This window comes from Aulostomus chinensis, chromosome 6, assembly GCF_037954235.1.
Source record: "Aulostomus chinensis isolate RoL2024-O1b breed Wild chromosome 6, RoL_Achi_v1.0, whole genome shotgun sequence".
NCBI lineage: Eukaryota > Metazoa > Chordata > Actinopteri > Syngnathiformes > Aulostomidae > Aulostomus > Aulostomus chinensis.
In genome coordinates this window covers 7395001-7409330 of record NC_141325.1, presented here as the reverse complement: position 1 = coordinate 7409330, position 14330 = coordinate 7395001, and the positions used below count along the sequence as shown (strand labels likewise).

At 44.7% G+C, this 14330-nt stretch overlaps 1 protein-coding gene across 1 annotated transcript in view; it reads left to right on the top strand.

Annotated features, from left to right (window-relative positions):
* The first annotated feature begins 142 nt into the window (after positions 1-142).
* smtnb (smoothelin b) overlaps positions 143-14330 on the top strand; it is a 50576-nt gene continuing 36388 nt past the window's right edge. The window contains exons 1-2 of the mRNA XM_086206175.1: positions 143-516; positions 13665-13822. Of these exons, the coding sequence (XP_086062301.1) occupies positions 466-516; positions 13665-13822 (209 nt within the window). The 5' untranslated portion in view covers positions 143-465. The remainder of the gene's footprint in view (positions 517-13664; positions 13823-14330) is intronic.

Genomic DNA, 14330 nt, shown 5'->3' with positions numbered 1-14330 from the left:
CTTGCCTGTCCAGACGCTAACAGGCTTATTCCTGAGGCGCTCTCAGTGGCACTAATCACCCCCCGTACCTGCAGGCTGGATTCGTCCCTCCACACAGCGGCGCGCTTCGAATGTAAGCAGGCGGACGCCGTGGTACAAGAGGGGCGGGGTTACACCTTTCACTGGGGAATCCGCAGTTCAAAAACCTGCCAACGTTCCCTCGTAAAGAGTGTGGCGGCTTGTTCCTGGTTTCACTACAAGACACAGAGACCGAAAGATGCGCTCGGAAACCGCAACACGAGTTGATTTTTGTTAACCGTAAACCGCGCTGGAGACTCCGGCGTAAAGACGTCAACTACCCCTCAAAACACAACTCCAACTCCTGCAGGTGGTCCACGTTGTTGGTCAGGACAGCCAGATTAAATCCAGACCGGCCATTGAGACGTTTGTTCTGCCGCTCACCTGAGACTGACACGGAAGATTAACATGTCTTTGGAGAGCTACTCGGCGCTGGACGAGTCCTCTCTCCGAGCCCTGGTGAGTAGATGAAGCGGGATGCTGCTGAGAACTTCCAGGCTGCTCCCGGGAGCGGACCAGTGTGGTGGTTCAGGTACCTGACAGAGAGATGAAGCTGAAAATGAAGCTTCACACTTTTGTCCTTTATGATTTAACATAATTTAATAACCGTTTCAGCTCACTTAACAGGCTCCTTTGACATTATTCATGCAATTTGGGACCATATTACTTGTCAATAATTCCTATAAAAATAGTCCTCAGTTGTATGGAGCCATACAAGTGTTTTTCTGTGGGTTTTTTGAAGCTGGACTGATTATCTGATCGAGTCCAGACTGATTACCTGTTTCTACAAGTGTATAAATGTCAAAAGTATGCCGGTTACAGATGGTGAAATTTAAGATTTTTCTGCTTTTTTGTGTGTAGTGACTACATTTATTTTAGCTAGTTTCACTTAAAAACCATTAGTGACCCCTAAAACTCTCCATTTCTCTGCTTGTGTAGCAGATAGAACCATAAGATATAACAACTGATCGTTCACAGCTTCACGGACAGTCTTGATGGGGTTTAATCCCTCTATGGTTTGACGTTTTATTGATGAAATTATTCACATATGAAATAATTTCAAAATGGCCATTTGATGCTGAGGATTCTTGTGGTTCCTCACCATGATGACATCTCTGATGAGGTGTCTGTTAATACACATTGGAGTCATTTCACTTGTGGCTGATTTTACATTGTAGTAAAAAACAACAACAAAACACTGTTCCAGACATGAAGTCACAAATCAGTATTGATGAAGTGAATGTTTCCTGCCCCACAGTCACATTAGTCACATTGTAAATATTTCCACAAGCAGAGGAAGGCGAAACATTGGTGTGTCTGAAATGTCTCATTACACCTGCAACACATTTATGAGGCAGCGTGACTCGTCTGGTCCTTGTTCAGACAAAAACTAACCGTCTTACACAAGATTTGGGAACAGTCAGCTTCCTGCAGCTCAGTATTTCATAATGCATCTACATTATATGCTATAATCTTAGATAGGAGTTTGCCTCCATGTTGCTTTTATCGCCGTTTGCCTGTAAGGCTATTTTAAGTAGCTTTTATATTTATGTGATCTGTCAGATTAGACAGCGCGTCTCTGTCTGTGACTTGACTTTTAAAAGTCATTATCCTCTCGAGCCGTTTTCCCAAGAATGTAGACTCAAAAAAGACACCCAACCCCCTTAAAAAAAAAAAACCCTAAACAAAACATTTGTGTTCTTAAAGATCACCAAACCTGACAAGCACAGGCTGTTTACTTTGGAACAAAGTGTAAGACATTAAAGTCATGTTTTGTTGGCCTGTCTGGTTTTATCTAAACTTTCAACTTAAACATTGTGTCCCTAAACTGGCCAAGCCAAGAACTACAGTCGTCCTCTGGCCATAAATCTGTGAAAGGACAAATCTTGACCATAAGTGACATCATGATGGTGGGAGAACAGGGAGGGACATGTCAAGGAAGCAATATTTTTCCCTTCACCGTCGAATGATTTAGCTTCAGCTGGAGTGTTGGAGGCTTTGATGAGTCGTGGGATTATTTTAGAAGAGCAAAGATGCTGGAGGAGGGAAGGACTCACATTTGTCACTTGACAGCTTGGCGGAGAGGATCTGTTGTTTCCTCATGATTTTATGTAGAAGTTTCATCTTTCTGTGAGTGGACAGGTGACACAGTGCACATCTGTGCTAGAGCGGCTGTGCCTCAGGAGCTAGAGGAGCTGGTCTGGTGGTCAGAAAGATCCTGGTTCCTCTTCTTAGATTCCGTCAGTGTGTGGATGTGTTAGCGAGTTAGCGCCTCGCATAGCAGCGTCTGCTACTGCTGTTTAAGCAGATCCGCGTAACTTTTACAACGTATATCTGCTGTAATGATATGATCAAAAATGCATGGACACCCTGTGAATTTGAAAAAGAAAAGTTGCTGCTCCTTTCCAAACATTTGGAAAAGTCTATAATTTAATAAAATGTTGATGATGAGCAAAGAAGAGACTTGAGCTACACTGGGCTGACTATAAAACTCCTCCAGTACCAAAATCTGCTGATACAGATGGCGTGCAGATATAACCACGCATCCCTGGAGGTTATTGTGGATTTTGTTTAATAGTGAGAATTTGTACATGTTGTCTAAATCCTCACGAAAAAAAGCAAAGAGTCACACTTCTTTCTCATTAATCTGCTTGGATCACACTGGTTTGCATGGTGGTGACTGCACAGAGTAGAGTTGTTCCAATATTTAGTACGTGTACTTCCAGAGAGGACATTACCGTAGAGCCCTGCGTTATAATTATCATTATTTTTATTATTATGGTTAGAGAAATCAGGTTCTGCCTGAATCCTCCTGCGAGCCAGGATGTGCTCTTTGAGAACTTGTAAAATTACCAGCATTGTCTGGTGAGTCGCCACCGCCGCCGCTGCAGCTCAATAAAAATAAAATCAGACGCTGGAATCCAGGTCTGTCTTCATGTGACACCGCCGCCGGACTGAGTCAGATTTGAAAATGTCCCACGGCTTCCCTCCCTAGGAAGTGACCAGCGGTTCAGCTCGCCGAGATCCCACATTACCCCTGATGATGTTTGTGGTGACTGGAGTGTCAGAGTTTTCCGCTGGGGACGAGCCTTCGCAGGAAACTCTGATGACACTTACTGGCTGCGGCGATGGCGGGCATTTGAGGATGGAGGCTTCCTTAACTTGGTTGTGCAGGCAGACGGAGAGCTGCTATTAGACAACAGTTGTATAATGAACACACACACCAGCTCCATGTTGTACCTAATGAACTAAACGGTCAGAAGGTCATATGGCGGCCTCTCTAACGCCACTAATCCCATCTCTACACCTCTATTCAAAGCACTGGGAGCCTTTTATTTTGCTCATTTAATCCCCTCCATGGCAACCACAAAAAGCATTTTTTCTTTTCTCTTGGACACCACAATTATTTGAATATCCACAAAAATAATCAGCCGGCGTCCCAGTTTCTGTGGGAGAAGAGTTGTGAGAGGATGTTTGCAGCGGGTCATCGGTTTGGAGCAACCACAGAACAGAAAAGCTGCTTAGCGCCGGTTAGAGAAAACCAATGTTGTTCAAAAATAGAACGTATCAGCTTTTTTCCAGCTTTGAGCGGGAGGACTTTGACTTGTCCTCCAAACCTGCAGGACGAGCCGCGCCTCCAGGTGTCTGTCATGATGAGCTGAGAATTAATTGCTGCGTCTGTCACCTCCACTGTCATGAACATGAAAACCTGCCGCCGTTTTATAACACGGGAAGTCAAAATGAAGTGGCAGCTGACACACTTGTGTCGTTTGTCTAATTAAAAGTCTCGTAATTTCATTTTCAAGCTGGCACGGCCACTTGGAGAGGTTTCTAGCGCCTGTTCTCACATTCTGATGTCTCGCTCAGTGATTTGTAGTGACTCCTGGCTGCCCTGTGACTGTCCTTTCTGCCTGGTGAGCAAGAAGCATTCACACATGTTTAGAATAGAGCAGGTTCACGCGGTGGTCCGGCCACAGGGATGTACCGGACCCCTGGGCCTTTATTTAATGGCTCTCTGGACCCTTTGTGCACTGACAAGGGCTCAACGGTTACAGTTAAAGAGGAAGAATGGGTCTGTTTTTGTAGGTTGTCTCAGTAAAGTCCCCGGGTTCCTTCGACTACCCCCGCCCCCAAGAGACACAATCTGAAATGTCATCCTCATCATTAGAACGGAGTAAATCGGAAAAACGATGCTGGAGTTACATAACCGTCGTCTGGGATGCTTTCAGATGCATCTGTGCCAGGTTTTTATGGTGTCCCTCGTGAGGCTGATATTACTGGTACAGTGGCCCCGAACTGCAAAACACCACGCCACCACACTAACCACAACGGCAAGTAGAAAACGTGACACTCAAACCAACGGAAAACCAACCGTGAACTCCACCGTAAACCCTGAGGTTTAAAAGTGTTTTCTAAGAAGAGTCACGAGCTGGTGCCTCGAATGCAGCCTTCTGCTTCTCCGCTACATCCGCCGACAGAACACAAGAGAACAGTCTCAGGTGTTCTGGTGACATCTGTTCCTTCCAGGCTTTATGCTGGCGGTCGGAGAACATTACTGCCTTTGACCTCTGCAGATGTCCCCCCCCCCCCCCCCCCCTTGTGAACTACAAACTAGGTGCACACCTGATTTCCTCTGCCAGTTGTCATCTTCCTCGCTACTAGTTACACCCTTCACATCTCTTTAAAAAAAAAAAAAAAAAAAAAGCTTCAAGTTTCAAAGGTGTCGGGGGCAAAAGCATGAAGCTGAATATTTAGGGAAGTTTCTCAACTTCAACTGACACAGTTGAACTTCTTGACTGCTGTCGTGACAGCGGAGTCTGACACAAAGACGACTGCTTATATCCAAATATGCGGAGAAGAGATAAGAAGGTAGTTTGATTAAACAGGAAAGCTCGGTTGGTGAATATTGCTATATATGGCCGGCCATATTTAGGCTTGAAGATGATGGGAGAGGAAGAAAGGAGTTAACTTTGACATGATGTTCATATCGACTCCCCCAAAGGAACCATAAACTTGAGTGAATGTAACACGTTTTCAGATGTATTTTAGAAAACGTTTCCTTCAAGGCTGAAAGTTGAAATCAAGTTCAGCGCGTCGTAAATTCTCATCTGAGTGTCCTTTTGTTGTCTTTAGATATAAATTAGAAGCAAACTGGCACTGTGGTGCCGGCGCATCATTTCATGCGTCATTTCTAAAGGTCGCTGCTGACTAATGTGGCAGTTTAACACGTAGCGTGACAAACACACGTCAGAGAGACTGATGCTGCTTGTGTTGGTGCAGTTTTACGTCCTCACAAGTCAATCAACAGTTTTCTTACCCGCGTCGCTGCTCATCGTCTTTTCATTTTTGAGCAAAGTCTGATCAGTGCAGGGATGAAAAACTGAACAATTATGTATCTAGATATTCTGAATATTGTTCTATTCCGTATCACCCGGTCCTACAGGCCCCGTTAGTCAAGATGAGCTCAGAGCCTCTGAGGTACTGATGGGTCCAGATCTGTACGGACTCAATTAATGAAAACAGTATACTCGGTCTTAGTAAATGCAGACGTCACCCACGGATACAGGATTTCTCTAAGACACAGTCTTTGCTGCAGGGTCTCTGCTGGTTCACTCATAGAACCACAAGGATGCAGAGTCGGTTCCTCCAGCTGCTCTCCAGCTGTCTGAATCATCATCCTGACCCGTGGAAAAAGTTTGGAAGGTGTGGATCCGTCTTCCTCCCCACCACCAGGCGTCTCCTAGAGCTTTCTGCTGTAGGTGCCTCCAAGTGTGGAGTTTTGTTTGTGACAAACACATCAAGCTTCTTTTTCCAAGTGTTTTCCAGATGTTTAGAAAATATTAACCAGATGTGTTCCATATACTGTCTCGCTACTGTATCGGTGGTCTCCAAGTTTTATCTACAACGTGCCAGTACAAGCGCCTGTGATGCCTCCTTTCACAACTTTAAGACTCTATGTTTTTAATTTGTACCAAACCGTGAGAGTAAACTTAAATGTTGCAGAGACGCTCTTTCCATGAGTTGAGGAAGCAGTTTCTTTGCTGTTACTCTGCCCCTGATGTACAGGTTCTTTGTTGCATTGTACCACGGTGGACATTCAGCAACATGTCTGCAGCTTTTGGCTTCATGTTGGCACTCTTTGTTGTGTTGCTTACAAATCAAACAGAGGAAAGCGAGATAAAATGTAGTGTGCGCAGAGAGAAATGTAAAATCACTGTGGCTTGGGCCTGAATCCCTCAGGAAGGAGCCATTTCCTTCGATCCACCAGGAATTGTCCAGCGGATGTTGATGTTTGGCTTTCCAGTTCGCTGTTGTTTAATGCCGTAGCGTTCTTGAGATATACAAAGCTGATGTGTTGACTTTGTCTGTCTGTCTGTGTAAATCCGCTGTGGATTCTGTGAGTCAGCATGGATCTGCTAGAATGGACAGTTTGTTCTCTGCAGCCTCCTGAAGTGCTGTAACCTGCCCTCCGTATCCTCGTGTCTCTCATCACTCATTCAACCAGACGGCACACAGAGCTGGCGGTCCTCTGCGCTGACCTGGATACGCTCTGGACAATAGCATCTTATCTCTATGCTAAGGCTCCTTCCTGATTGTAGCCTGTCTGCTCCTCTGCTTATGAGCATCTAGTGAGGAAACCAGAATGCTAACAAGCCATCGACAACTCCCATCCTCTTCGTCCAGGCGGCAGAAATGACATGTTTAACTGCAAAAATGTACACCCAAGAGTATTAAACACTCTGTCAATAGATTTAACTTTTTAAATTAGGTGTTCAAGTTGTGCAAAATTTTAAAAAAGAATAAACTACTTAATTTTGTTAAATTAACCTAGTGCTTTGATCTCTAAGAGCCAGTTTCGAAGACAATGCTGGATCTGCAAACACTAGGAACGTGTTGCAGGAGATGATAGAGCGGTCCAGGACTCGGCCCTCAAAAGCAGCGAATAAGGTCTTTAAAAAGCTTAAGACGTGTTTGTGGTTTGTACTACGGCGTAAAATATGTCTTAATATGACGCTTGGGAATTGTTCAGTTTATGGCTCCTTAAAAATGTCAATTGCTAAGTCTCACATCAACTTTAGTTTGATCATTTTCTACGAAGATCCAAAATCCAACATTAAAAAAAAAAAAAATCTCATAGGCTCTTGGTGGAGGGAACCTGGCTGACGCTAACTTCTGGGTCAGCCAGTAAAAATACGTCATCCTCTCAGCTCTCTGTAATAGAACCAGTCCTGCCACGCTGGGACCAGATCAAACCTTTGAATGGGCCAGCTCTCAGATGAGGGCCACCTTTGTGCTGACCATCTGCGACTGACCTGGATCCCTGCGTGACCTGATCTGCTGCTCTGAAGGAGCCAGACAGCTTCAGTGGGTCATCATGTCTCATCGCAGATTAAGCTTTGATGAATTATTGCTCTGTGCTGGATGTGGGCCGTTTGGATGAGGCGACGTTGAGGTTCCCCAAAGACCCTCAAGGTCAAAAGCGAGACTCTGCGGTGCAGCCGGGGAACAAGTGTTGGGAACAAGTGAGTTCAGATCTGTTTCAGTGTATCATTACCGTCCTACAGGACATTGTTGGTACCCTCTACCCCCCTCTGACCCACATGCATTCCTCCATGCGTCCCTCCTTTATGCCTGCTCTTTCAAGTGTAAAGGGGGACAGTGTTTTCCCAAGTCTGCTCTGAGCCTGTGTCCTACCATCCAGTTATTAGCAAAACTTAAGCTTCCCCACACATGTAGCTGCACTTGGAGAGCTTGTTGCCACTTGTACGGTAATCTTTCTCCTTTGCTGGTGTATTTCACAGGTTTTATCTTGTGTTTCCAGACAATGGCAGCTCAGTATAGCACACCTCTAACCTTGAATCTGGTTCATTTCTTTGTTATTTTTTCAGCTGAGAGGTGACTGAGCTTCCCTTTTCTAAGAAACAGAATGCCTTGCAGGACTCTCATGTATCCCAACTAGATTCCCATTTTAAGCGGGTGTGGTGTGCCGGCCTACTGTATGAATGCATTGTTGTCCTTAGGCGTTGGGGAATGATTTATAGGCTCTCCTCTTGATTCAGTATGGAGTTTTGCGCCAAGGCAAAGTAATAAAGAGATTTGAGGATGACAGAATTATTTTTTGACTTTCTCACCCAGTCACTGTTTTGTTTATGTGTGTGTGTGTGTGTGTACCAGCCCAACTTCCTCAGTGGCAGCTGCTAATCCACTTCAGCACTGCCAGAAGGAGTGTCCCATGACCTTATATGGTAAAACTCACTCGTGGGCTTGACACAAGTGAGTTTAAAAGCACTGAACCGATCTGCTGCCTGGCTCTAACATCAGCCGTCTCTGGAAATTATTATTCTATTTCATGTGCAGAAGGACTGTACCCCCCACCCTCACTACTTATACACATGGACCCACACACACACTCATTGCAGAAAGTGTACATTCTTCTTTGTGTCAGGGAGTACACTACACGCGTCAAAGAGAGTGTGAAGGTGCAACAACGAGCATGTGAGCTTCCAGTGGGAGTCAAAAGGTCAGGACCAGGCCCAAGGGGTCATGATGCCCCCAGACAGGCTCTGCTGGGTGTCTACGGGAGGGTGAAGATGGCGTTTTCTAACACTGCAGCATGTCAGCATGCAGCACTGTGGGGAGGGTGTGGTGCAAGGTGAGTTTTAGTAGAGATGCACTTCCTGTCTTTGAGGGATATTTCTCTACAAAACACAAATGAAGCATCAACAAATGCCTGAACTGACCAGATGTTCAATGGCGACCATCAACACGGATGCTCCCATCCACATTTTTAAAGTTCCAGTCAGATTCTGATACATATCTGCTGATATGGATTCTGGTACTAGAGATTTTTTCCCCTTCTATATTATCATTGTTGTTACTTACTTTATGTTTTATGTTATTTCTTCCCAAGTTAACAAACACTGTGCACATATGTATTTAGAGCCATTTATTTGAGGAGTAAGTATCGGATTAATGACGCGTTTCATGTTATGTCACAGCAGGTTCATGGGTCAATGCAGGCTATGCAGTGGAATCCATGTTGGTACGTAGATCAGAGCCCAACAGATCTGATCTGTGATCAGAGTCAGCGGATCTGTTAACAACTGATTCCAATAGGAATCCGACACCTCATCTCTAATAGTTAGCTCTCATACTTAGCCGCGTAAAAATGTAAAAAGAAGCGCGTCGCTAGTTTCCAAGAGTATCACAATATCACATCACGGTGTGATGTCAGTCAAATAAACTGAGGTGTGACAGGGATGTGCAATGTCTGACATGCAGATATTTGACTTGTGATATTTGCTGATATTGTCAGTATAAAAAAAGTTCATATGATCTTCATGCACTGAAAAACACATCTAAACAAGGCGTTGAACTCTGGTTTTAACGCTCCACTCCACACGGGCATGGCCTCCTCTTTCAACCTGGGTTGCCTTATCAATTATCAGCCAAAATAATAAGCACACTAGCATGTAGATGACTTGCAGCAGAATAAATCTGAGCCGGTAAACCACTCACTTCCTATTTAGTTTAGCTGAGTGGTCTCAGTCCTTGCACTTCCACAGCTTCAACGGTTGACCCGCAAAGTAGTAGCTGACTATATGTTGACTACCAGAGGAACATAGTGTTCAGCTCTTTCCGCTTCTGGCGTAATAACCTCAACCACCCCTCGCAAACATGAAATCATATTTAAGTCTCTCGTGTGAGGCCTGTGAGTTCCAAGGGTGTTGGTGAAAGCAGGAGTGCGTCTCCAGCTGGTCGGGATTACCGTAAAACCATGAACGCTCTCTAATTGACCATGATTGATTGAGCTGCTTCAGCCGGATGTCTTTGCATAGGTTTGAGGCTTTTTCTGCATAGAAAGCTGCTGCTCAGCGGGTGGCGACTCAAAGCGACCAGCCTCACCGTGAAAACCTCAGCAGGCCTGCTCATGAAACATGAAAACATTTTAAAGTATCTCGCCTGTTACCACAGTAGGATTCCTGCCTAATCAGGTCACGAGTTAACAATTTATCAGCGTGAGCGAGCGAGCGAGGCAGAACATTTGAATTAAATACAGGAACTAGTGGGGAATATCCTGGAACCATTTCCTCTAGAGGGCCTTTTTTCTCTTCACCCTTTCAGTTCTGCGTCCTCCATCCTGTTTCCCAACATTGTGTCTCTCCGCATGACTCAGGTGACTCTGTCAAGGTCGACAGGTGTGTCGGCAGCTTCCTAAGCGTCTGTGACGAGTCTTTAGGTAGCACAGAAGATGAGGCAGAAGCCAGACCAGACCGAGATGTCATTAAAGGTGCTGACAGCTCCATGACTGCATCTCCGTCAGTAAAACCTATTTGCGTGTGTGTGAGTGACTCATACATCTCGTGGCGTGAAAAGCTTTTCTGTCTGCTTGTAACGGCTGATCTCTGGGTCACACTGCTGTTGTTGTTTTGAGCCGCAGCGACAGCCCACAGGTCTGTGGCTTAGTTTGAAAAATGCCGTTGGGAGCATGGTAACGTTTTTCCCCTCGGTACCCCCTGACACAGTTCACTCTGTGTAAAACCCACCGTCACCTGGTTGCTCTGTCAGATGGACTCTGTCCACACACGTGTCTTTTCCATTTCTGGTTCTTTAATGGTTATTTTGTATTTGTTGGCATGCGCCCAAGTTGAAGGTGTGTTTTATTTGCTTGCCTTATGGTCACTCATTAACTTCCAGTGCAGGAGAGCTATTGCTGGACTTTTTTTTTCTGCCTTTCTTTCTTTTTTCTCTGTTCAAATACGTGAAGGAAAAGTCCGTTACAGCTGTTGGAGTAATTCCAGCTGACCCCTTCTAAATGCTGGCTCTGACCAATCCAGGTTCAACTGAACAAGCCATCCGTCTTCTGATTGGCTTATTTTAGACCTCTCGCAAACATGTGATACTTGAAGTTACAGATAAAGCCAAAGTGCTGATGTTCTTCATGCGTTATCATCACAACATGACAGGATAAAATAAAATCTATCAGGCTGAAAAAAGGAGGCATATCCAGGAATTTCCTTCCACTTTCTTCATGTGGGGGGTGGGGGGTGGGGATTAAACAGACCTTTTTATGAAGAAATGTAGGCTCGTTACAGTTGAATATGACAAATCTGATGGTTTCAGTTGTTGATTTGTAGATAATATATGAGTCGGCCATTGGCCCTGGCAAAGATCTGGCCTCTTCTAGTTTTCTTTGCTGTGCTTGCATGTTGAAAGACCACTGTAATGGACTTGGATGCTTCTACTGTCTGTCTCAGACTGAGATGCCTTGTTTTGTTGTGTTTTGTTTTGTTTTCTCTTCTTCTTTTTTTGGCTGCTCATTTTTTTTTCATATTTAATCTGATACACTCACCGCACAGGCCAGAAACGCAGCCTGTTTTGAAATGCAAAGCAGAAGTGAGTGTGTTCGAGGCCTGGGCTTGATCTCTGTTATAACTCAATAATAAATGAATAAATCAGTCAGCCCAAAAAACTTGGCGGCTTCTCGAGTGTATAATCACATCACAGCATGCAGTCAGCAATCAGCCTGACAGCTCCCTGGAGGGTTTGGATTGTATGTGTGTGTTTAATGATAGAAATGAGCGTGTGTTGTCATTTCCTCGCATTATTTCCCTGCAGCAAAATCAGTTACTTGCCACTGTTGCACCCGTTTGCGGTGTCATCTCACTGTTGGACTTGGTTTTCTGACTTCTTTCCATCTCTTTCCTTGTGAGTCAGCAGGAATGTGAGGAATGACCTGTCCCCTTTCCCACCCAGTTCCCATCTGACCATTTTTAGGCATTCCCAAGTCTAGCCTCTTTCATTTTTCCCTTTCTCTCTCTCACTTTGCTTCCCCGTCATCGGCTCTCTCTGTTAACTGCTTCTCCTCCTTACTCATATCCTTCTTTCCTGAGGACTTTCTCCTCTCTCCTGTTCTTTTCAGTCGGCTCAGCACTTTAAATTTCCACAAATTACAGTATATAAGAGAGCCCCTCCGAGCTGCTGCATATTTCATGAAACCGCCAAGACCTCAAAACCGCTGGCCCTCTTCATCTCTTGTCATCTCTTTTAAGAGAACCCTCCTCCTCCAGCACAAGGGGAGGGGGCAGCTTTAACCCCCCCCCCCCCCCCCTTTTTAGGGTGTGCAGCTTGGCTCAACAACCACATCCAACTCTCTCTAGCAGGAACTAGTTAGCATCAAAGGTTTGTGTTTCAACTCTGCAGGTTTGAACTGGACCAGCAGGAAACCTTCAGCTGAATGTTTGAGCATGCGGTGTATCAGCCTGTCAGGAGCGGCTCATCTCAGCGTGTGTTGACAGGCTACCGCCATCTTCCTAAAGCGCAATCTGTCTCTCGTGACAGGAGACGGCTCCCGCTGCCCTCACTTGCTCATCCATTGCTAAAATAAATGCCTCCAGCTTATTGAGACGCTGTCTGTCTGCAGCCACACACACATTTACACCTAATCACTCCTCCTTAGCTTGAGGATACAAAGCACCTTAACTAAAGGTCTCCCAAAGAAATGTAATGGATCGGAGTGTGTGCACAGCGTCCCCATCACCTGCAGAGCAGTTAGCGCAGCTCCTCCTTGCTCAGGTGGTCCTGTCCCTTCACATTAGTGAAGTCAGTTCACTTGTCATCACCAATTCATAAGCCGTCCGTTGGCCCGACTGGCCTGGTAACTCCCTGGCACAGATTTAAAACTAAGCCAAAGAGCTGAGTGATTGCCTCACACCTGAAGACTTTTTCTTTTGCGGTTCATTAGCTCATATTTTATATGTTGCTTTAATTACAACCCACAAATGATGAGCATTCATGAGCATTAATTATTCTAGCCTGGAGACAAACCTTAAGGAGTTTATCTTGATTGTAAAATGGAACAAGCTGCCACAAATCAAGTGTACTTGAAGGAAGGTAACCAGGTCAACCCTGAAGACCCCACATCTCATTGAGCTTGAGTACACTGACACAGAACTAAATTTACATTCATGTGAACCTAAACTGAAAGGAAATAGAAATGTTTGAGTTGAAATGAATTGGAAATGATAGAATACAATATTAAATGATACAATAAAAGTGTGATATAACACCCTGATGACTTGAGTGGGAGAGAAAAAAATGAAACAACGGTGAAAAATAAGAAAAAAAAGTCAAAAAAAACCCTCAAGAAAATAAAAAAAATTTAAACAAAAATAAAAAGAGCTAAAACTTCATTTACTGATAAGAATTAGTGCATCTGGCCATTAACCTCTTGTCCTTTTGCATTATCTCTTTGTTTGTCATGTTCATCTGTTATAACAACTTAAAAAAAAAACTCCTTTAAGCACATTTTTCAATGTTTCTTTCTCTTTGGACATCTTTGAGTGCAAACTGGCAGAAAGTCCTTATTAGGGAAGATTCGTTACTGAGGGCAGGAGATGGTGATTGAAAGAGGTTGAATATTTTACATGACGTCCATTTATTCAATCATCCTGAAGCTCGGAGCCATGAGCGATAGACTCTCATACGTGTGGGACCATTTCTGCAAGTCCTCAGCTCTGCTGCGCTCTCTCAGACATGTGGGAAGTGACTGGCACCTCTCTGCGCTTGCACCTGTGACACTTTCTCTTTTCGTGGTGTCCCCCCAGCTGGATGGGACCGTGGATCTGGACGAGAGACGCCTCATCCGTTCAGCCATCCGGGAGTTAAGGAGGAGGGAGATCGAGGACATGGAGGCCGCTTTGGCCAGCAAGAGATTTCGACCCGCACGACTCAAACAGCAGGAAGACAAGGAGAACCAACACAGGTAAGACAGACACACACACGCAGTCCTAATGAGAACCTGCACCAGTCTAGTTGATTTAGAGAGGAAAACACACTTCCAAAGCCAGCTTCAGCATTCCTTCCCTCTCCAGTTACAAAACACTGGAAAAGTCAAGTCAGGATATTGAAGGGGACAGAAAAGGTAACCACAATAAATTCTCCTTTCTCCTCCCGTTATGAATGGACAATTTTACAAAACATCCACTTAAAAGTCGCCCTCCCGTCGGGTTACCAGTCACATTTAAAGCACGAAAGTCAGATAGAAGTAGAATTACAGTTACAGAAGTTTAAATAGCTGTGAGTTGAGCCAGCGTACAACGATACAGTAAATCAGCCTTGAGAAGTTTTATCAGATCATGTGTTTTTCTTTATTGGCCCATTCAAAGTCTTCTCAGTGGTTTTTTTTTTTTTCTTCTCCCAGTTCTGTACTCTACCTGTCAGTCAGCTGAGGCTTGTGGAAAACCGGCTCTCGTGTTCACTTTACTATCTTA